The sequence below is a fragment of the Strix aluco genome, chromosome 1, assembly GCF_031877795.1.
Source record: "Strix aluco isolate bStrAlu1 chromosome 1, bStrAlu1.hap1, whole genome shotgun sequence".
Classification (NCBI taxonomy): Eukaryota; Metazoa; Chordata; class Aves; order Strigiformes; family Strigidae; genus Strix; species Strix aluco.
The window spans coordinates 145,315,823-145,340,695 of record NC_133931.1 but is presented as its reverse complement, the minus strand read 5'-3'; the positions used below and the strand labels follow the sequence as shown (position 1 = coordinate 145,340,695).

The window sequence follows — 24,873 nt, the reverse complement described above, 5'->3', positions numbered from 1 at the left end:
ATTTTTTTTTTTTTAGTGAGTAAGCACTTGCAGAGTAAAACCCAAGGGCACCAGAAATGATGGTAATTTTCTGCATAGTACATTGTCTATTTTTATCTTGAAGTCTGGATCTTTACATAACTTTCTATTAAACTGTTTGAGATCTTCCCTTCCTAGACCGGTCAGGAAGCCCAATGGGCAGACATTCTTATGCTTCAAAGCATTTTCTAATGACTCCCTTTTAAAATGAAATGAAACATTAGCCTGAATTATAGCTGTAATATGCATCTAAGTTCCTTTTTAAGCACTAAATTATATCCTTCCAGTGACTGTGTCCTTTCTTCCGTCCCTCTGAATCTCACTTCAAGCTTATCAAATAACTGCTTTAACAGAAGTTGGCATTCAGGTTCATTACTTGTCCTTTAAAAATGAGATTGTTTACAAATGTCTTCCCAACACCTAACAACTTAAATGGAAGTGTGCTTTTTCGTCTGCAGGAATGAAGAAGACAATGAAGATGTGTCCATGTAGGGGCAGTTTTGCCACAAAGACTGAAAGATAGTCATCAAAGCAAAAAAATCACTAATTTGGTGAGTGGAGGACTGTGAGCTACCCAGGCAGACATTAACTGGTATGTATATGCTTGACTTGCTGCTGGTTCTATTACCACTCCTTTTAATAGTGCTCTGACTGCCTTTAAAAACAAGTCCCTTGTAAGAATGCTTTCATATCTCAAACTGGTTTTGTGATTTTACTCTTCAGCTATTTTCTTCCTTCAACAGTTTATAAAGACTGTTTAACTCAAACTCCAGAAACATTAAAGCAAAGGGTGATGTTTTGCCAAGCCATATGTTCTTAAATGGTGTATTTTATGCAGTTGATAATAAATACTTTAAGGCATAGTAGCTAAAAAATAATTTCAACCTAATGTAAGCAGGCATGCTTCCAGTGATTTCAGCACTTACATTAAGGATGAATTTAAGTGTCTGTTTTCACTCAGGACTGGGCACAGTGTTCAAACTGTGCAGGTTTCATTGACATTAGGTGTTGGGCTGGGATCTAGAATAAAATTGCTTTTTTCTAGTCTACTCAAGAATTACTTCACTCTATATCCAGCTTTATTGCTTTGCAGAAGTATTAAAACACTGATATAAAATGTTCACTAAGTATAAATAGCTTGCCTGGTATTTCATCATTTTTTTACCTCAACAGCTTTTTAAAGACATTGTTCACCTGCAAACATTTTAATCCTCTTTTACATGAATAAAAAACTTAAACCTCTAATATATGTGCTATTCTACATAAAAATACCAACTGTAGGCTGTAAAATGTCTGTTCAATTGAATCATAAATTGCAATGCAAGAGTTAATCTCCAAGTAAACAAAGCTTTTAGTCCTGCCTACTTGGTATGCCAGGGAAACATAGATTACCTCAGTTAAAGTAGCAGTGTTTCCTTTATACCTGTAAAAATACACTGCATAGGAGTTGCTTATCTGGAGGTTTGGTGAGAAGAGAACAGAGTGCCAGGCTGGCAGTTGGGCTTAGTGTGCTGACGCTCACTTTTTCTCTATCTTGAAAGGCTTTTCTGGGGGCTCCTTCTGTTTTTTCTTTTCTTAGACGTGAAACAAGAAGGTTTTTAATATTGGCGGATCCTAAGTTGTTCAAAATATTTTTTTGTTCTTATTCCTTCATTGCACTTCTCTCCCTACCCAGGTTGAATTCAGTTCTGTGCTCTGTTGCTTTAAATAGATACCCGAGGTGTGAGGTGATGACATGGGGATAAAGCCCACACTTACAGCTTAAATGCTGTTTTCACATTGTTTGAAGATTGTTAAATTGGAATTACAATGAAAATCTACTTATGTCATAAAACTATAATCTCATCAGAGCAGTCAGAATTGATAAGGTATCGTGGCATATTTCTGACTTTGTTTTTGGTCTTCAGATAACCAGAAATTTCTATGTGAGTTGTAACCTTTAAGAAAAGGTTTTAAAATCCTTGTAAAATTTAAGATTTTTAATTTCTGTTCTTCCTAAAGAATGTCAATATGAAACAAAGACCTAAGGAAATAGCTATTACTGATATTTTTCTCTTTAAAAGAATGCTGTATTAGATGGAGTAATGTGTTAAAATGCCATGAGCAGACAAACCTAACTCATTGTTCAAAGGAAACGTATTAATGAGTGGAGAAGAATTTACAGCATACCTGTCATTTTAACAGCATAAAAGAAGCTTCAGGAACATGAAATCCTTAAGTGATTTCTTTTTTTTTTTTTTTAAAAAAAAAAAAAAAATCTATTCCCCCCCCCCCAATTCTTAAAAAAGAGACAGATTGCACAATTACTAATGAATTATCAAATGTTAAGCTTTGATTATCCTCTCATGACTATATAATGTTTTGGTTTATTGTCCGATTACTGAATGACTTCCATGTGTTAGTCTATGCCAAGTCATTTCATGATACCATGGATTTTAATAGTGGAAGTATGATAGACTTTTAGGAAACAGAGCTTGGCCTCAATGTTACAACTGTATCTTTATTCTTCTCTAACTCCTGTTGAGGGATCTTTAGAAAATAGTTTTGGCCTAATTTTATCACTGGTGTAGAAATGAACAAGATAACTGATATCTATGGACAGAAAGTACCTACAGAAGAGTTAAGAATTATAATTATTCCTTGTAACAGTAGCTAACTACTACTTCCTTAACTAATCAAATCCATCAATGAAGTCTCACAGTATTTTGACATATTTACATAATGTCCTAATTTGGTTTTATCCCCTGAACGATGAAATACAGAGAGTTTTTCCCAAAGTCATTCAGTTTCTTAAATCCTCTGAACTATAAACCTACCTGTGCTCGCTGTGTGATTCCAAAATCACACTGCTTGGAGTGAGAGAGGTTGAGAAAAGAAGTTGTGTTATAAAAGAGACAAAAAAAAGTTTAGAGAGAAAAACAAATACAGAAAAATTAAGTACAAATAAGTTGTGGTAGCACTTGCAGATAGCAAAATTTTTAAGAGTAAGAAAAGAATTCTGAAAAATGTCAGTTGCAATCAGTGTCAGCAATATCCATCCAGGAAGAGAGACAGTAATTACTTGGTTTTAGTTTTGCTGATATAAGAAATGCAATCTTGGTCCTCATTTGGTGAGTGGCAAAAATCTTATTGACACTGATAGGGCTGACATTTTGCTCAATGTCTTTCTGATGCAAGCCTGATACAAAACCCAGCCAACTAACATTGCATCCAGCAGGAGCTTTGCCACTGAGTTCACTGGCAACAGTGCTGGACCTTTTTGCCTTTGGGCCGTGAGGCTGAAATCAATGAGATTTCTGCTTTAAATTAGGTCATGTATTCCAAACCTAGTCCTGCAGCAGATTTTCTTTTCCATAGCCTTTTGTTTGTTTGTTTTTTTGTTATGACTACATCAAGGTCAGATCCACAATCTGGCACAGAAGTGGATCCGTTTTCAGTGTACATATTAAGGTGTGCATAGATGTTATGTTGTGTTACAGATTCGATCAATCTGAGCTCAGTTCAGTTGTGATGTAATTTCCATTGGTCTCAGTAAAACAAAAGTAGAAATAAATTTGGCCCATTTATTTCTATATTAGAGCAAAAATAGGATTTTGCAAATTAAAAAATAAAAAAAGAGTATTTGCTTGATGCTGCTTTTTGAATCTGATTTGAAATAGTTTAAATAATGCAGATTAGTGATCTGTAGTCAAAATTGGTGTTGACAAAGTTGAACACCTTGTCTGATGTCTTAAATATTGAAATAAAAATGCCAGATAGTGACCATCTTGTAATAATGTGTAATTTATATGAGCATATCAGTCTTGTTTAGAAGTGAAAAATTCAACGTGATAGAACTTCTTTTCAAAGGAAAATGTAGCCTAAAGGGTATGCATCACACTTCATTTCAAAAGCCCTAGGAGAACTTCTCACTGCGGTTCTTAGAAATTATGCTTTTTTATTTTTTTATATTTTTTAGAATGCATTGATGGAAAAGTACTAAAATGTTGGAATGTAAGAAAAATGTCAGCATTTCTAATCATTATTCTTCTCTGTGTGTGTGTGTATGTGTACACAAAGACTCTGTGACGTCCAACAGGATATTTTTGCATAATGGAAATTCTATATATATTCATTTGTGTAGTTGCAAGTTGAGCATTCTTCATAGAAATAGGTAGCATTTTAGTATTTCTACTTTACTTTCAGTGCAATAATTGTCATTGCAATGTTATTTGAAGATACATAGTATGCATTATCAACTACTTAAGTGGTGTACTTTGGCATTGTACATTAAGAGGATAATATTTACTGCAACATGATAATTATGGGGAAAAAAAACCCCAGGGAACAGTAAACATCTAACTTGCAAATGAAGAGCCACTGGGAAAAGGTAGACTAGATTTAGATTTTCACACAAAACTTTAAAAAAATTGCTTATTACATTTATTTAGTTTGATTAGTTTTTATTTTGATTAAACAGTCAGGGCTTGTAGGTTGTTCTCCATTAGCAGGTGTAATTTTAATTTTTCTCTCTCTACTCAACCCATTTTGCTCTGGTCCTATGTTTTGTACTGCATGTATAAGACTGATTTCACTTTTATTTTACAAGCAGTGGGAGAACAGATTAAATTATCTCTGTGTTCTGTAAGGATATGTCAACTCTGAGCACTGGAGTCTGGTGCAGATCTCCTTTAGTCGATGTGAATTTGAATAGATAAAGATGTACAGTGCAGCATTTTACCAGCATACTTACTGGCACAAAAGCTGTTTGCACAGCACTGCTGTACCACTTCCAGCCTTGATCCAGCCTCGTGTGCTGCTAGGCTGGGTCTCACATTCCTTACTGCTGCTGGCTAGTGTATGTGAAGCCTGCTCAGCTCAGCTGTAGCTCATCTACCTACACAGAATATATGTAAAAAGTAGGAAGTGACTGAAACCATATAAAATCTCATTTTTTGTTGAACAAAACCATCTCCGTTATATATCTTCCATATTCTACAGCAAAATTATCTTTGCAGAACACCTGAACTAACTTCACTGTGCAGAATAATATATTTAAAAACACATTCATGACATATAGGCCTTACATAAACCTATAAACACTTTAAATCAGAGACATTCCTCTAAATCTATTCATAAAAAAGATTCTCTGTCTCTACCAGTGTATCAGGAAGGAGGTTTGTCTTTGAAAAACATGCTTTGGCTTGAAGAGAATGGCAAAGATAAAGTTAGCTGAGTCAAGGCTCACTGGAGCTGCCTTGTCAACAAAAAGATTAATATAGCCTTATTTAAGCCAAGGCTGGTTACCATTTTAGGAATATTCTAAAAGAGTTGAGTGAGTTGTTCGGATGGATGTGTCTGTACTTGATGCTCAGCTACACAAATGTTTTCGACATGGTACCCACCGAGGATTTTGGATGGAAATCTCACAACTTAGAGGTGAGGATTTCTTGAATGCCTGATAAGGAAAAGACTTTGCTTGGGATCTTGGACAAAGCACACTCCTAGGTGACTCAGTATTAAGCCAGTGTAAAAATGACTGGTATTTGTGAGTGAAGGGAAGTGACCCAGACTGTGGAGAGTGAATAGTACTCTTATGCAAAAGTGAATCCCAATTACTAGGCAAAAGGCATGCAGAGCTCCACTTTGGATCACAGAACAGTGCATTAAGCTATATACACTGTGGAAAACCGTACGAGGTAAGATAAAGACTAGCATAAGGAAAAGGATAGAGGTATTACAACAGATAACATTGCTGTGCAGGAATTTTAAAGATTTGCTTGACACACATCATGAACCAAGAGGATGGCAAAATCCCTAGCTCTGGGGCACAATGCCTGGGAAGAATGGCTAATATTGAAATCTATGTTTGGAGTAACCACCTGAAGGTAAAATGTGCACAAGTCAGCTTTGCAGCCAAAAAGTTATGTGAGAAGCATTGTGTGAAAGTAGCCTCAGTTCAACTTTGAAATGAATGTATGTGTTTCAGTGGAATAAAAGGGCACGTGATTTTTGAAAATGTGGAACAGTATAGGCGAATTTATAAATTACTACTTTTATCTAGATTCTTTCACCAGCTCTCTGAGGATGCTACCGCAGCAATCCCAGGTGACATGGCATACAAAGTAGAGAAAGATTTTGGAAAGTGAAAGGGCTAGTAAAAGCCTGCCGTTGTGAGGTACTGTGCCAATGCAGAAAATGTGCACTCCTGGATGTCTTTTGCATGTTCCACATAAATGTATATACTGCAAGGACACTACTTTATCTAGGTCTTGTCTGTGCATGGACGTGGCAGAATGCAGAAGCAGAGTATATTTGTACCACACGACTGAAAAGATGAAGCATACATTTTTTGGGCTAAGGAGGGAGTTTGTTCCTTCCATAGGGATGTCCATAGGGATGTCCTTCCATATAGATGTCATTGCTTTTGCAACGACATTAGGACATCCTATCAATGGACATGCGAGGAGGAGGGAAAACTTTCTTTTTCTTAGAGAAAGATGTAGGAATTGCTATTTCCCTGGCTGGAAAGTGTACAGTTAATGATAGGTTGGGTCTAAGACAAGTGCAGTAAAAAAGCCTTGTGTGCTCAAGGGAAATTTATGGGGAAATGTGTTAATGTAGTAATGAGATTCATCTGTAGTTGACATATCAAAGATAAATGTCAACTTATCTATTTGTTAATGGATCTATTAAAAGCTTTGTTTATACTTTCTGTCTATTTTTTTTTCCTCAAGCACTTACACACAGATGGATTGTGCAAACAAATACTTCATTAAACGTAGGACTTAGAGCCAAGTGAACACTTTTGAGTCCAGAATCATGTCAATTAACCCAATTTAATTGCTTTCTTGATCCACCCTCCCTTTTTTAACATTTCTTTTTAGGTTTTTGGATAAGACAAGAGAGGCACTGACTAATTCTATATGACTGAATGACTCTCTACATCCTATTTTATTAATAAAAATACAATCTCTTCTCTCAAAATGGCACAGTACCATGGAACATAAAAACAACATAAACACCAAAATCCAAAAAGCTTAGTTAGAATGAGTCACTGAGGCAAAATTGGCAGGAACAGCCTAAGATTCCCAAGCTCAAGTGAGCTGGTGAGGGGAGGAGAGTCCTATTTAAATAAGACAACCATTTTGTTTAAAATGAGTTCTGAGACATATTTTTCCTACTGCTAAACAGCTAATTTGTCAGTATCAATAGTTCAAAGAAATTTGACTTTAAGTTGCACTAATGATTCGTTATATGTCTAGTTGCAACATATACACCTAGGTTTGTCAGTTGGACACAAAAAATGCTTTGATTGGAGAGAGTTCTAGAGTATACAATAAAAAATGGAGTTTTATCTGCAGCCAGTTGTATAACACAGAAAGGACTATCTTTGTCATTAAGTATAACATGTGCAGTGCAAATTATCAGCTTGAATTTTTTGGAAAACAAAATTTTACTTCCTTTGACCACAAACCAAATCTTCTGAAAACTGACAGCAACTGGATCTTTTGTCACTTCTTAATGACTAACAGTATGAATTTTTGATTTGTTCTTTTATGGTCTTTTCAATAAATGAAAGACCAAGTGGTTTAAAAAGATGCATTTAATCCTAGATTTTTGAAAGCTGCATCATTAGCATATGGTCAAATGTAGAACTTCTGAATGAAATTTTGTACAATAATTTAAAAAATTACAAGCTGGTACAATGTTATATGTCAAAACCTAAATTTGTAATATTTCCTTTTCTATCACTGGTATACATCTCATTATCTTTGGCAGGCATATGTAATATTTCTAAGTAATTAGATGAAGGACTTTTGCTACACATGGGTTTTTGGGATGGGGTAGAGGAATGATCATGTGATGCCATATTCCTTTGCAAAGGGATAGCTGCCTTTTTTTTTTTCCTAGGGTGAAGAAAAAAACCAAACTTGAAATAATAGTTACTGACTATCAATTACTTAGGACCACAAACATTTTTCAGTCCTCTCAGTTGTTCAAATGCTCCCAAATAACAAAGAGGATTTTTAATAGTAAAAAAAGTAAAAAATGAAATTTGAAGTTGTTCATATGTCAACACACAGCTTTTTCAAATTTCAGCTTTCTCAGACCCTTCACACCTTTCTATAAATCCATGTCATTTGAGCAATTCCGATATCTGTGAAAATCCAGAATTTGCAATTAAGTACACAGAATCTTCCTCTGCTGAAAAAACAATGTGATTGAGCACAATATCTTCAATGTATCTCTCTGAAGAAACATTTAATTGTTCAGTCCTTCTGAACAATGTTATAATAATAACTTAAACATAAACTCTCATTTGGTTTTCTCATTATGCTTGCTGAAGTTAATGGGACTATATGCATGCTTAAGCATATACTCTAGAGCTTTCTTTATAGGTTGTAGGTCAGAATGGCAGGGGAATAATATTTAATCAAGGAAGCAAGTTTTAGTTCAAACTTCCACCACACTGTTATGTCTAATAGTGAAGGAAATTATTTAAAAACTGCTGGCACTAAGTCTGCATTCAGCATGATTTCAAAACCACAGAATGGTCTATTAAATTTTTCTGGCATGTGAAACTTGGAACATGAAAAGTTAAGGGACTGTTCCTGCAAATCCCTTGCTTGCAAGAATAAGTACTTACAGGACTGAGCTGAAAATCCTGAAGTTCTTTCTGAATTTTCACTGGAAGCCAGGCAAAATTAGGGACTTAGAGTGCAGGCACCCAGCTTGGCACCTGGATCATATCTAAGCTCAGTCAGGATCCAGATCCAGTCAGTATGTCTGCTTAAAAACCCCTGAGAAAAACAATTTAGCAGGAACTCTTAAGAGTGTGCCTAATGAGTAACAGAGGTGGCTGCCTCACAAATGTAGCTTGGGCCACTCTTTTAAATTTAATTTCGTATTAAAATATGGCTGAAAAAGGAAATCTCCCTTTTAGTTGATAGCTTAGTGGTTGAAATACTTACCTAGAAAGTGACAAATTCTGGTTCAAATCCCTATTCTGTCATTTCAGAGTTAAATCTGTATCTCTTTTAGGAGTGGACATTAGCCATTGGCCCTAAAGAGTCTTCCAAGGAAGGAGCATATTTTCAGTGTTTCATCTGATTGTGGGTCATAATTATTATAAGATATATAAATTCTTATATGATAAATAATTGACATATTTATGTCATACAAGAAACAAGAGTCAGCATAGCTTCATTAGGAAGACCTGTGGGAATTTTTACTTGTGGTCCTTGGAGTATTTTTGTATTTTAGCAGTCTCTAAATAGCTTTGTGAACTGCCAGTTTTCTGATTCTCAATAGAGTTCCCTTTGAATCCAGACCTTCCCATAGACATAGCACAACATTACTTACTCCCTTTTGGGAGTGAAATATTTATAATTCAGTCATTGTATTCCCTAATTTTAGGCGATTGTGCTATGTGTTAGATATGTGCTATATATTAGATTTCATCCTTTGTCTTCACTGAGGCAAGTTTCCTATTGGCAGACCTAGGAATAGAAATTAAATAAGGTAAGCTGAGCTTTGATTGAAACTGAGTTTCTCTTCCTTTGATATTTGGATATAGAAAGTATTAACCTGCTCCAAAGCATGGGAATACTACCTAATATTTCATGTGTCTTGAGTTTATCATATTCTTACTAATCTCTTTTCATTTATTGTACCTAAAATTTCAACCACATGTGATTTAGAGAATATAATTATAGTATACATGGTAGGAAAGTTCTGTTCTCTGAAACATCATTAAATTTAATTCCAGTGTTTGTAGATCAATTTGATGAACTTCCATCTTATCAGAATAAATAATACTTCTAGCTATGCATTATTCAACATCCACATATGTTCAATCATGCAGTTCACACAGGAAGATTTACTAAGATCAGTATCATCATTTAAGATTAAAATTTTACAGAATCAGACCAGCTGTTTTCAGACTTTCATCTAATGTTGCACTAACCTCAGTATTACATCGTCAAAAATATTTTTCAAAATTCTGGTTACAGTCCCAAGCCCTCTGAAATCAATTGACTTTATCAAGTGCAGAGTTTCACATATCTTTTTTTCTATTGCAAATTAGGTACTTCTAGAGCAAAATATGATACCTTTTGGAAAAATGTTTCCTTCTGTGTGAATGAATACTTGATATTGCTGGTTAAGAATGAGTGGAAGGTCTGACTGTACTGCCAGATGTCTAAGAGGGTGTTGCATTGTTCTGTTAAACTGCTGCGGCTTTTAATATTCAGCCTTTTTGTCTCTGGTCTCTTAGAGCAGTGCTGTGCAGAGTGCTTCTAGAAGTGAAGAGGAACTCTAGGTACGTAGATGTGAATTATCAATATTTCTTTCCTTTGTTTTGTGTACAGCTGTGTTGAAATATGTTTGAGTTCTGAAAACAAATTTATAGCCTTGTATTCAGAAATAAAATCTAGTACATGTGCTGTACGTCTTTGGTTTTGGCAAACCTAGACTTTTATTCCTGTGCTTTGAAGACTGGAGTGACCTAGAATCATCTTTTCTGCCATTAAACCAAACTCATGCCACAGGTGTTCCATGGGATAAAAATACCCTGTTAAGAACAACTGTCTTATGAATTTTAACTCTCTGATTACTGATAGGAATTGTTGCTTGGTTTATATTAGCATGAGACAAAGAATGACTGAAATGGAGATGAACTACAAACTATTTAAGAAACAAGTAAGTTACACGTGATGTATATAACTCTGTATCTATATAGAGAAAGCCTCTGAGAGTTATAGGGTTATGAAATCCTGAAAGATCCCATGTATTCATGTTGAAAAATATAGAGATGGAAATAGAAATAGCAGAGGCAGATTTTAAGCAGTTATATGTGTGTAGTGCTTTTTAGTTTTACTGTAGCTAGACAGAAAAAATAGAAAGACACGCATCATTATTAACAACTCTGTTTGTGGTTTGTCACTTTTTAAAAGTCAGGTGGTTCCATGGTGTGTATCCGATACATGTCATGTATTTCCATATCCCTTAGTCCTGTGGCTATTAAAGCTCAACTTGAAAAATGTGTTGGGAACTCAAGAGATGTCAAACATTAAATTGTATTTTTATCTCTAGTCTATAGGAAAGGTAGCGTCTGGTTGTGACAGGCTGAAGCAGCCCTGAAGAGGAATGCTGCTTTCCTGTGGTCAGCAACACAGCACTGGCTTCTGGGAGCACTGTGTTATACAGCTCAGATGTGCACTGGCTAAAATAGAAGCTGCTTTTGTCTCCTGTTCCCATTTCCTACATAGGTCACAAATGATGTTTTCTTTTTCTCTAGTCAGGCAGTACTGTGGAAATGTTTAATTTGACCAATACTGAAAGATCACACAGGTAAGGCCAAAATGCATCCATCAGAACTGTGCCTGGTGGTAAAGCCCCTGCTGTTGCAGATGTAGTGGTGAAGAAGTACTGACAACTCCCACCTTGCATTTCACACAGTTCCGGTCTCTGCCAGCTGTGAGATGCACCAATCAACTAGACAGCACATGACCTGACATGTATCATAGCTGTCAACATTACCAGCATCTACTTCTCACTCCAGGACAAGATTATTTTCTGGTGTGTGTATAGAAGGGAAAGGGGATGCATTGGTTAGCCTCCTGCTGATGGTCTAAATGTCACCCTTCCACCTCTGAACTCTTTCCTCCGCAGGCCAGAAGAGCAAAATTGCAAAAATTCTATTATTTAGGGCAAATAGGTTTTCAAGAGGTTAAGTAGTGCATGCCATTGTATTGTGATAGTTCTCTTTGTAGCACATCAAAGAAGGAGGAAGCAGTGAGACAAAGGTGTCGTGCAGTAATATTGCAATAACCTAGGAACCCATCAGCATGTTCTGCTAGTTGGTCAGGTCGTCTATGTCAATGTCCTGGAATTCAGCTACTGGAAGTGACAGCTGTGGCCATCCCCTCAACTCTGAATGATCCCTGAACGCTGCATGAGTCCAAAACTAAAAGGAATAGAGAATAAACCCTGAACAGACATGGTTCTGTTAGGGGCCAGTGAAAGCACCAAAGAAACTTGAGGAAGGATGAAGGCAATTAGAAATTTAAAGAAATGTTGTTATATGGTGAATAGCGGGGAACCAGCCAAAGGAAAAAGAAGTAATGCTAGTGATCAGGGATCTCCTGTACACCTAATTCCAAAGGAATTTCCTTATTTTGGTTCCATATTCTTCACTGATGTTACAGAGATGCACACAATGTTTTCTTAAAGTTATATTAGAGTGGTTGTTAGATACCTATTTATACTTACTTTAAACATTCATGTAGCAGTTCTTTCAATAATTAGGTGGTTATTGAAGTAAGGGGAAACACAGACCAAATTATATGCAATTTTGAGACACGTGTTTAAAAATTGCAGATGTGTTACTTCACGCTAGCACATTCTCATTGACAAAACCACCTAAAGCAACAGTTTTTGACTAAAAACCAGGGAAAAGCCATATAATGTAGTTGTAGTGGATTTAATGAGTAATTGGTCCTCCATAACTGTATGAGTTTAGTTACATCAACATGCTACTCAGTAAAGATGTAGCATAGCTTGTGTTTGATGTGCTTTTAGCCACTGCAGTTAGGGCCCAATCCCAGATGCCATATTCAAGCATGACTCCGGTAGAATAGAGAGTGAAACCCTGAATTATGGTCACAGAAACAAAGAACAAACAAATCATTCACAGTTGTTAGTACCATAAAACCTGCGTGAGGTTTTCTGCAGGCTCCTGCAACCTACTGTATGCTGGAGGGATGCTACACATGTTGTGGCTTTGGCAGGGAGATGCACAGCCAGGAGAGGTAATGTTTCATTCAGTATGTTCCTCTTTCAGCCCCTGGCAATAGGTTTTCTGCAGTTTCCTACAGAGCTGCAAATAGAAACTAAGGCTGTGTCTGACTCACTGAACCTTTAAGGAGGTGACAGGTGAAAAAGTTAGCCCCTTCTCTTTTTATTTTTTTTTTCAGAGTGAGTTCCATGGTTTTATTCTAGTTAGGATATGAAACGTATGTTTCTGCTTATGTCTGTAAGAACTAAATTCTTAGTCCAGATTCTATCATCAGTTATATTATGTTAAACTGACTTCAATTTATATTACTACTATTTTTTTAAAGTAAAGTACAGCAAATATTTTTCTGTCATAGTGACAGGGAAGCATATTTATAACAGGGACCAAGTTGAACACCGAGAAAGACTGATAACCAACACAGGGAATAACGCAGGAATTGCAGATCACACAAAATGTGTGTCAAAAAAGGAAGAAATGGGAATTTTCTCTCAAACTGCTAAATTTGTTTGCTAAGGAATTCAGAAAATTCAGGGAAAATTTTATTTTGTTTTGGAAAGTAGAAAGGAAGATCTCTTTAATTCTTAAATTCTGTGACTGGGGTAATTATAAACTGCATTTAGCCTTTTATGGCTGACCTTCTAATTCTTCTCTCAAAGACCCCTGGGCGTACTTTTGCTCTACATTTATCTAAAATCCCATTCCTCAGGGTATCCAGAGCAGGAGGACTAGTAAATACCTGAGAGCAGCATGCCCTCTTGGGATCCCATCTCTTGCACATCCTGAAGATTATCTGTCTTCTGATCCAGCTCTTCAGTATCATTTCCATTTCATTAGCTAATATGAGGGACCAAGAGGCACCCCTGCAATAACTCCATAGCTTTGAAAACAGAAATTTCTTTTACATAATTTCTGTTTTTCAGTCATCAAAACTCGACTGACCTGAAACAGCAGTAAGTATTCAGTATTTCTTTATACTTGCTTTTACAACTATTATTTCATTCAGAAACCTCTCAGTTTATTTGTGAGCTCCCAAATGGTGGTGCCTGGAATTATGTTCTTATATCTAAATGTTTGCTCATTGGGTTAGTGATGTGCTTGGTTTCCTCAGCCTGCTCTAAGTTACGTAGTGAAATACTGAAATATCTTAAACTTCAATACTAGGATAAACGAACCTGAGATTACAAATCTTGGAGTTCTTCCGTATATTGGATGAAAAGACAAAAATGTGCAGACAACTCTGTGCCACAACAGTATCTCAGAGACAGGATTGTGATTCAAGAATCTCCCTCTGATGAGATTTGAGTAAAAGTTTGAGTAAAATGGAATTTTGACATGTAATAGGATCATTTAAATAGGATCATTAAAAATTTGAGCTTCTAGAACAGTAACTGAAATGCTCTAAGGTCAAAGCTGTGTCCTGTGGGCTTTGTAAATTTCCATGTTTATCATCTCCAGTGCATCCACCCAGCACCTCCAATTCTTTGGGCAAATCCTCAATTGCTTTTTACAGTCAACTGGATCAAACTCTGTGTGGCATGAAAAGGGTAGGCACAGTTTATGAATTGTATCTTCTGTCCTACCCATTGGAAAGGCATCCCTTCACTTCCACTTGATGGAAAACAAGTTTTCTGCTGTTAGGCATAATAACTGAGGGAACAGAGATGCATTGAAAGAAACGCAGACAAGGGCATAGAGAATAGAAATGTTGCTTTCCAGAGTAACCTTGTTTCACAGTTACCTACTCTTTTCCCTAGTTCTTTACACTTAAAAGAAAGATTCTGGGAAGTCAAGTATATATTGAATTTTGGGAATATGTAACCTGAAAATTAAACTTTGTAGATACAAAGATAAGTTGCTATTTCTGCTTTATGGAATGTAAAATTATAGTGGCTGTCCTTTTTGTCAGACTTTCAGTATTAAGTTCTGACTCCACTGCACGTTTCTTTTTATGATGAATATGTAGTCCTCTAAACCCATCCCCAGCTCTTAGAAACAATTATGAGCACAGGAAGCAAAGAATATTACTTGTTTAAGGTTGACCTTGAAGTTTTCCTTGGCCAGGAGTGCTCTCATGGGTTTGAGCTGGTGGGGATCCCTGCTGCCCGTCATGCAGGTGCAGTATCTTCACTGAACTTGGTGCCAGGGTGTGCATAGCTGCCCCGAAGAACATGAGAGAAAGAAGACTCAGAAAGATTATACTGAGGATTATAAAGTTGTGATGGGGGTGGACGCTGCTATCGCCAAGGCAAGAGCCAGCACAACCCAACTCCTGTCCTGTGCCTTGTCTTGTAGCTGGTACCAAGCTGTCCTCTTGTTTTTTCAATTCCTCCAGAAGTGTAAGAGGACCACATACAGGCTGCTCCAAAGCAATGCATGAATATAGCTGAGGTTGCTGTGAAAGGGCGAGCTGGGGTACAGGTGCCAGTTTAGCTGCTTTATCACAGCTTTGCAGCTGCAGGCAGGTAAGCTAGCTCAAAAAAAAGATACTTGTGGTTATTTGTCTGATTTGTACAAAATCACTTGCATATTTACATAATTCATTATAACCTGGAGGCATCTTCTGGAGGGGTACAGATTCCCATGTGGAATGTGAAGTGGTGCTCTGCAAGGAATCAAAGTCATTTTGTGAACTGCTTTTCTACCTCATCTAGCTTTCCTCTCTTTGGTCAGGTTAGGAGAAGGTAGGTATCTTCAGTACTAAAAGACACCAAGAAAAAATTCTTGTCAATGCTAAATTATGAGGGTGTTGCCAGCAAGTTTTGGACCAGAAGATGAGATGGGCAGAACTGCCTCGGGGCTTCTAGATTAGAGCTGGATTGCTACCATGGACTGAGCTGAAGCCTTACAAATTTGAGGTCCTGTCCTCAGATGGACTGACAAGGCAGAAGGTACTGTGTATTCCCCTTTCCAAGTGAAGCAAGTGTAATAATTTCAGCACTGAGAAATGGTACTATTGGAAATTCTTCTGTATTATTCTCAGGTAAAACAACAGATGCCTAAGCAAAAAAGCAAGTATGGCAACACTCCTATTTGTGAAGGTCTGAATAAGTCGGTTCAGTACAAGCAAAATTTAGAACACATATTCAAATCACCAGTCTGTTTAGTGCTGCGTCTATGCAAAGAACATGTTAAACAGGGAGATGTGACATCCAAATACTCCTTCGTCAGTGGAAAAACAGCCTCAAGTTAATACATGAAAACAGTTGTACATCTTCAACATTAAATGAGCAGGAAACATAAACAAGAACAAACAAAAATTAGCTTGCAACTTATGAGGCTACGCTAAGGGAATGACAGTATGATACATAGAGGTATTGTATAACATTCCAGTATTGTCATTTTATGATATCTGTACCTCTTATTTTCCACAGAGGCTGCTCATGTTCTCCATTACACCCTTTGTTGGAGTATAAGTGTGATGGTCCTTTAAATCACAGGTACTACACTGTACAACAGTGTTTAAGAGTGTTATGTCTTTCACTCCTTAAAAAAAAAAAAAGAAAAAGGAAAGTTATTAAATGTTGATCATGAAAAAATTAATCTTTCAAGAAGGGGTTTTTTTCAGCTATTAAAGTTTCTGCAAAAATACCTCTTTGCACAAAGACACAAGTATGTAAGGTTGGTATAAGTATTTTTTGCTTTTTTCCTATTTATTAAACCTGTTCTGGAATATTAATTCTACATACAACTATTGTAGACTTTTCCTTCTTCTCACTAATTCCTTGTTTTAGATGCTATATATTTTTATATAATTTAAAAATATTGCTCTCTACAAAACTTTTTATACCCTGTTCTTCATTTGCATTCCAACTAATTGCTGTAGGAGTTTCACATTCTTTGCAAAAGCAGATATAACTCCAGATGTATTTTCTTTCATTTTTCTTTCTTCCTCCTCCCCTGTGTAAATACTATTATAAAAGTACATTTATCAAAAGACAAAGACTATTCACTATAAAGAATATCCTCATGTAGAACAGCAGTGACATGATACACCACACACCCACTTGTGTAGTCTACCAATAACAACGGAAACAGGATCAAGTGATAGAAATATATGTGATTTAAATCAGTCATTTTGGGAGTGTATTTATTTAAGATCCTTCAAGCGGAGATGAATAGCAGGTTTTTAAATGTGATATTATGAGGGTAAGCAAATGAGTCATTATTTGTACTATAGTGCAATAGAGTTGGGCAAGAACAACACTACAAGAGGGAATAAGCAGTCATATCTAACTGTTTATTCTATTACATTCATCACCGCAGGGTGTATCTGTACATGTCGGGTCAAGGTCAGTGATCCTTGTTCACATGAATCATTCTCAGCGCTGATGAAAACCACCCCTGACGCAGCGTGTTCAAACACCAACAGCTTCAGGAGACGACAACATTGGACTGACTCACTTCTTCGAGCCAGAATTCACAGGTGAGGCAGAACAGCTGGGGGGAATTCAGGGCTTAGGATGGATAATGGATTAGCAGAGGCTGTTGGAGGAGATCAGAACTGGAAAAAAAGGTGGATAACTTTTAACTGGGGGACAAAACAGTGCTGTTGCATCATAGGCTATGGCTCCTTGACAGCTTGGCTGTTTGAGTTTCAAAGCCAAAGAGAGTCTCTCAGAAACAAAACTGAATTTTTAATTTTTTTAAGTGCTACCTGGTTCTGAGTCAGTTTCCAAGAAACAAGTTTTAAAGTTATGATAACAGTGAATCCTAATTATCGTTCTCCACAAACTTCTTGAAGTCAAGGGAACAGAGATAGAATATAATGGCACAGGAAGGAGGTTTTATTTTCCTTTTTCTCCTTTTTTTTTTCTTTCGATCAGTGCAAGTTCTGCATACATTTTGTCTGTATTTCAAAGTGTCCAGATAGAAAGAAGGATATGCCTCGTGGGAAGTGCTGATGCCATATAGATATTTATGTGTATGAAAAATGAAAAATCAACTGTGGAATACCTTTTCAGGGCTGTTGCAGTGACTGCTATAATTTGACATACAGGTGGATTTATTATCAAGATTACGAACAAAAGTTATGTGCATTATTTGTACTTAGGAAGCATCCTGCTCCGCCACATCCTCGGGACTATAACTGCATTTCGAACTATGGGTTTTTTTGCCTGAAAACTGCTAATATTCCATCTCTCTGCGCCTGTAACTTTTTAATCACTAAATCTGATTTTAAGAGGACAACAAATTGCAGTGAATGTTGTGTTTCTGACGTCGCAACGACCCTTTTACAGCAATTTTGGAGGCCTCATGCTAAAGCAAGGGAGGAGAACACGACGTCGGGGGGGGGGTCCCCGGCACTCTAGCGAGGAAGAGGGTGCTCCGGGGGGTGCGGGAGGGAGGGAGGCTGCTGTCTCACCACACATGGGCTTGTGGGAAGTGGGAATCTCAGGTTGAGTTACTCATCGTTATAGAGTCAGGAGTGTGCAGAACCAACGATGTTGATGGCAGGAGGTAACGTACACATGTTTGTCAGTGAAGGTGCTGTAGGAGGACTTGCCGGCGGGCAGGAGGAGGTTTATGCCGGGGACTGTCATTCCCCAAGTGTGGAAGGAAGCCTTCTGGTCCCGGGAGCCCATCACCGCCTCCTCTGATGTTCTCCCTCCCCACGGTACGACCGGGGGGCTGCCGCCGATCTGCCCCCCCCGTCGCTCCCCACCCCCGGCCGGGCAGGAGCCCAAGCACCGTTCCCCGGCTGAACGGGGCGGGGGGGCGCGGGGCGGCGCTGCCCGGGGCTCCGTGCTGCTCCCCCCCGCCCGCCCGCTCGCGCTGATTGACACCGGGCCGGGCGGAGGCGGGACCGCCGGCACCGCGCAGCTCCCGCCCGCCGCCGCCGCCGGGCAGCGGGTCCCGCGCCCCGTCGTCGCCGCCGCCGCGCTCTCCCCGCCCGGCTCGGCGCTGCTGCGCGGGGCCGCCCGGCGGCATGGCCGGCTCGCTGGGCAGGGGGGCGGCGTGCTGGCGGATGCGGAGCGCGGCGGGAGGCAGGAAGGAGAAGCCGGCGGGCGGCAAGCCCCAGCCGCGGCACGGTAAGGGGCGGGGGGGGTCAGCCGCCGCCGCCGAGGTGGGACGGGGAGCTCCGAGGTCCGCGCGGAGCACCCCCGGGGCCAACTTGCCTGTGACTTGGTGCAGCCGCTCGGCTGCTGTGGGGCGGGGGGATCCTCTTTGCCTTGCCCCTCCGGCGGGTGCCGAGGGCGGGGAGCTCCCCCCGCCCAAACTCCGCCGAGCTGCGCCCCTCATGCCTTTTACCGCGCACCGGGGCTAGGGCAGAGGAATCGTGCTTGCGTGCATTTTGGCATCTTGCTCTGATAGCGGATTCTTTGATTGTTGCAGAAAGCATTTGCAACCTGGCAAACGCCAGCGACTCTGGGAAGAGCCCTCGAAATCTTTTTTGGCTTGCATCTGTCTGGTCTCAGTGCCCTTAGAGCACTGTTAAATATAGTTGCCCTGGGTGCTCTTGTCCCCCCGTTACTTCTTTCGGGGAGACAGATGCTCTCTTCCGAGCCGAAGCAGCACACAAAGAGTTCTTCCAAAATCGGGTCCTGACTTTGAAAACACAGAAGGGAAGGGTGTTGCACGAACTACTGAAAACAAGTGTCAGGTTCGTGCCCCGTTGTGTGCTGCACGGTGAACGTGGTGACCCCAGAGCCACATCTGTCATGTACGGGTTCCTTACTGTACCACTTGGCTGTCGCCGTTGTCTGCTTTGATGAACAAACCCAACTGCCTGTGGATACAGTTGCAGTGTCTGGAAATCTCACTAGAATTTGTTTTAGCTGTGTGTTTCCCGTGAGTTTTAAACCCGCTATTTGGGTAAGTGGGTTTGCAGAAGTCTCTAATCTAACCTCTCAAGGATATAGTAACAGTTTAAATTGCGTTTGAGTTCTGCTTTAATTTGTGCTTGCTTATTGTTGGATACGTTAGTCCCCAAAGTAACTCTGTGCCTTTTCCAGAGAAAATAATTTGGCTGAAAGAGTAATTTGTACTCTTTACAAGTATACAGAGCACTGTAGCGCACGCAGTAATCTTGACGACAAAGATGTTGGGATGGCGGGGAGCCTGGCGTCTTAGGTGACAGCATTCTGAAGAAGGTGCTTGCTATGAAAGTAATACCCCCAAGTGCAGGTCTGAAATGAAAGAAATCTAGAAGTTGCTTCTCCCACCAACTGACACCTGGATATTTCTGAGCTAAAGTGCTTTCGCAGCCACACCTCCTTTTATGCTTGTTTATGTCCCTTTCACAGGGCAAAGAGGAAACAGACTAAAAGTCTGAGTGAAGGTTTTGTCAGTGGTTATCAAAAAACCTCTAAAATAAATGACTGTGCAGAAGAGGAAGTGTTACCCAGTTAGAGAACAAAAGTGGTTGTTTAAAAATAGTTGCAAATATTTATCCTCTTAATTCTGAGTGTAATGCTGGTAGTGGGCAATAACTCAAAGAGAGTTGGTGGCATCCCTTTAAGTTATATACCTGTTATACGGTAACATGTATAACATACATGTGTGTTATACAGGAGCTATGCACATAGACCAAAATCCTGGATGTAGTGAAGTCAGTGGGCATTTTGCCACTGACCTGAGAAGAGCCAGAATTGAACCCACAGACTGTGTGGTGTAAGGTGTCGGGCCAAACTGAAAACCTTCGAGTGATACAGCTGTGCAATTGTGGCAAAGTTTATAATACTGCAGTATGCTGCTGTGTTTAAAAGGTTGTCAAAGTAGCTCTACCGTAAATTAGTTAATTTAGGGAGATATTTTATAACTTGGTTCTAATTTAGCTTAACAAAAAAGGTGTGCTGTGCTTCAGTCTATCGGAGTTGCTTCTTATGAATGTTTTGTAAAGTATCATATGGCACTAAATTCTCGTTTAAGTAATTGCTGTAACAACACGGGACACTAAATTACACTGCAGCACATACCATTTGCATCCTAATTAATTTTCAATTGTACTTTAAGGATAATCACTCTTCTCGCTGTACTGTCTTTGCAGGGTGCACTGGACTTATTTACCAGGTCATTTACTATCCTTTAACAGCTCCACATGTAAGGTAAAAACAAAATTAGACCTAATTTGTATGTCCCTAATACTGGTTGTGTGCAACAGGGAGATTTTTGAGGAGGAAAAAAAAAAGTGTAGTATTACTTTAGTATGCTCCTTAAATTTTCAAAGTTATAGAAATCCTCTGTTCTCCAAGAATGGAAGTGAATTTTAGCTTTTGTAGACAGCATTGATCACTTCGTGCAGGAACGGAAATTTTACTTAAAATGTTCAAACTAAAGCATTAGAGGGGTTATAAGTAAGATATACCACAATTTTACTTCTAAGTATGTGAGCTGTCAGCAGTTTTTAACTGGGAAACGCACTTACACGTTTGATTCATTCATACGTGTATGCGTGCAATTATCAAAGTGAAGTGAGAACTACTCCCAAGAGAACTGGGAAGTGATGTTGTTGTTTCCGATTCTCTTTTTGCTGCAAAACCATTTCTGTGGGCCACCAGCCTGTGTTTGTAAAAAGTGGCATAGCTCTATGCATCTCAATGGTGCTGTTATTATTGACACCAGCTGAAGACTAAGCACAATATTTTGGTGTATGTTGGATTAAGATACTTTTATTTGCGCATCAGTTAAGGGTCAAAACTGTCAGGGTGCATATTGAGTTGTGAACACCTGAGCAAACCTGCTGCTTAACTGAGTCAAGTTACAAGTATTTGCCAGTTTTGACATTCCTCTCACCTTTTATATGAGCAGTTATGGAGACTTCTCTATACTTCTCAAATATTTTAAAACATGAATATGAAATTTTCTCTATCTCATGTGCAGAAGCTCTTGTTTTTACACTTTTTGTAGTTTTATACCATGTAAATCAATGTAAAGTAGAATTAGAGTTTCCACCTATTGTGGTCTAGACAGTAAACGAAGTCTTTGTCCAGACTGCAGCAAAAAGTTCAAGATCCCGTTAAGATGATGAATGTTAATCATCTTGTAAAAAGACCATTTTTAAATGATTTAATGTTGGGTTAGCATTGGGACCTTACCTGTAAAATCTCCCAAGAGCCTGAAAACCTGGATCGGTGGTTACTGCCAGAATTCTGTTACAGATAGTCTCTAAGCAGAAGATGTTAAGGAGTAGCATAATGAAAACCACAGTGTAAATCAGGTAGTATTTTACTGTACTGCTGAAGAAAACTGAAATATTTGTATGAAAAAATCTCTTCCCTTGAGGAGTAGATATGGAAGTTTGTGACTAGTTGTGAAACAGAAAGATGTTTTAAGTTACTTGACACCAGCAGAAATACCTTCTGGAGAGAAAGCAATATTTTATATCCCTTTTTAAAGCTGTGTGAAAGTTTTGTAGTGAAAAAGTAGTTCTCCATCCTTAGTGTTAAAACAATTACTGGGGGAAAAAAGCTCAAGTAAATAGTCCTGGATGTATGTGTAGGAGTGTGTGTGTACACATTGGTGATATTTTAGACAGAAAATTATTACTACTTCAATTTTTAATTTTTTTTTAACTGCTTACAAAATGTGCCAAATTTAGGCAGGGGAGTGGAAGTCCTCTGTGCTTCAGCCAGCCCAATGAAATCAGTTGGTATTGCGCCAATATGTTGGATCGTGCCCAGGTAGGCTAGATAAATAAATGTGAGCTGTAGCAACACAGACCTCTTTTTCACCTGGACCCGCTGACTAATTTTAGTCTTCACCTGTCTAGAGCTGTCACAGGACAAGACAAAAACTATTGTCTGCATTTCTGTTTAATTCTATCTGAGTGTAACAGAAATGTTATAGTGCGGTAAGGATAGAAGTCAGCATATTATCACTCCAGAGAAGTGGACTCCTCTAAATGTGTTGAACTGGTGGAAGAATGGGGAGAGAGGAAAAAAACCTGTCCATTGTTTTCCTCTGCTATAAGCTTAGATGTTTGCACGTACTGATTGCGACTGGACTAATTCCACAGTTGACGGTAGGGAAATTAAGTTGTGCTTGAGCTTTCCAGTTTCAGATGTTCTCATCTTTGCACATTTCTTCTTGAAATATTCAAGAACATGCTTTACTATTTTCTGTCATCTTGTTCCTTTTTTCCTTCTCTGTCTCCTGGGAAATAATGTTCTTGGTCATACTGAGGCAGTCATAACAAAATCTTTTGTTTTGCTGGAGGCGTAGTTCTCTATGCCTCACTTTTTACGTGTGGCTTATTGCAGTGTTTGTAAAAGTAAATGTCTGAAATTCATGTAGGCGTCGTTTTTTTATATATATATATTTATATATATAAATGTGCTTAATATAAAAGAAGTTCTCTTCTTGAAGCAAGTAAACCTCTTTTCTGTTATCAGCTGGAATAACCTGCAGGTAGACTAAATCTTAAAACATTTTTCTAGCCTGTATGTTCCTATATGTAGATCTACTAGTGCTTTGATGCCTTGACCACTTTTGGTGTCCCACTAGTCAGTGAGTGTCTGTTTGCCATGTAATGCAGACCTTGCTGTGAAGGCATGGCTTTCACAACAAATGGATGGGTAAAGGGTTTGACCTGGAGAACAAGAAAGGTTGGTTTACCAAACACATTTTAACTTGCTTAGTCTTTTCCTTTATGTAAGTGCCAGCTGATACCTCTTTTCTTATCCTAATCAGACATAATAGGGTACAACTTCTATAAGAACTTGTGTGATTTAGGAGTTAAGTTCCATTTTGTGTATGTTTTGGGTTTTGTTTGTGTGTATGGTGTTGTTTTTTTTTTTTTTTTTTTTCAAATTAGTTCACAATAGCGTTACTGTATAAAGGGTAATACCTGCATGGCCAGATATGTGCCTTTTTTCCCCTAGTGCACGGAAGAGGTTATTTATGATACTGATAAAACCTAGCATTACAACTTGCACAATTAGAAGAAGTAATCCAAGCTACAAATCCATGGATTATTCTAAATTTGAATTTACAACAGAATTACAAATGCACCATCTAGATTGTAGAAGCAGACTCCAAATAGTTTTATGATATTCATTTAAATCTAATTTTGGCACAGAAATGTAGTTAAGAAACCAAAGACTTCCCCTTCATTCCATAACCAGATTCATTTTTCTGACCTTTGTTTTTACAGATTTGGAGAGTTTTAATCAGACAGAGGTAACAAATCACTTTGGGAAATGCAAGGTGTGCTTTAAAAGGAGAAAAAAAGAATCACTTTCCTAATCATTTGGCTCTTGCTGTTTAAAATTGTGAAGCTAGGTGAAATGATTACTCTGACAGAACTATAGAAACTACCTCATTTTAGTACATTCTGAAGTATTTTATATTTTGAGTAACCCTGGCTCAGGGGCATTTTATACTCACATCTGGAAGTTTCCAGTCTTAGTATTCAGCCTAGTGTCTCTGCCTTTGTATTTCCATTTCGCCTTGCCATGTTATAACAATGAATCATCTTGTCCATTAACTAAAGTTGGAATGTCTGTTTATGCACTGAATTTGTTTCATCACGTCGCCATAATAATTGATTGGAACCGTGGCAACTCTGACTGCTTTCCCATATGTATTTGGACTGGACTTTACCCAGTGCTGTTCTGAGCAGCAGAAGGATAAGCCATCCCAAAACCTGGAATATCTTTATCCTCTTGGGATTCAACCTGTCTTTCTCATGAAGCTGTAGGGTAGCATTTTCATATTCTGTCTCCATGTATATGAAATTGGGTAGAAGCTGTAGTATTTCCAATCATATGAAAACATAGCGGAGTTGCAATACACATACATATATAACAGTTAAACCAGGAATGTTGTTATTGTAGGTTCGTTTTGATATGTTCTGTTTTGTTGATGGATTTTAAATTAGTGCTGTTTAAAATATTGAAACATTAAATAAGAAGTGAAACAAAACTATAGTGTTATTTGGTTAGTTTAATAATGCTAATAGAGCAGACAAGTGACAGGGTGCAAATGAAAGGGCCACGTGGCAGGGAGGCTGTGCCAGCAGATGCAAATTCACACCTCTTGCCATGTGAGTGGGCTTGCAGATTGCACTCTGGTTGCTATTTAAGCAGAGTGTTTTGCAAATAAATGTCCTTTTGTTAAAAAGGTATTACACTGGC

General features: G+C 38.4%; 1 protein-coding gene across 1 annotated transcript in view; it reads left to right on the top strand.

Annotated features, from left to right (window-relative positions):
- Positions 1–18,664: 18,664 nt before the first annotated feature.
- Positions 18,665–24,873, top strand: part of ZNF385D (zinc finger protein 385D) — a 446,378-nt gene continuing 440,169 nt past the window's right edge. Inside the window, exon 1 of the mRNA XM_074838710.1 lies at positions 18,665–18,828. Coding sequence (XP_074694811.1) covers positions 18,726–18,828 — 103 coding nt within the window. The 5' untranslated portion in view covers positions 18,665–18,725. The remainder of the gene's footprint in view (positions 18,829–24,873) is intronic.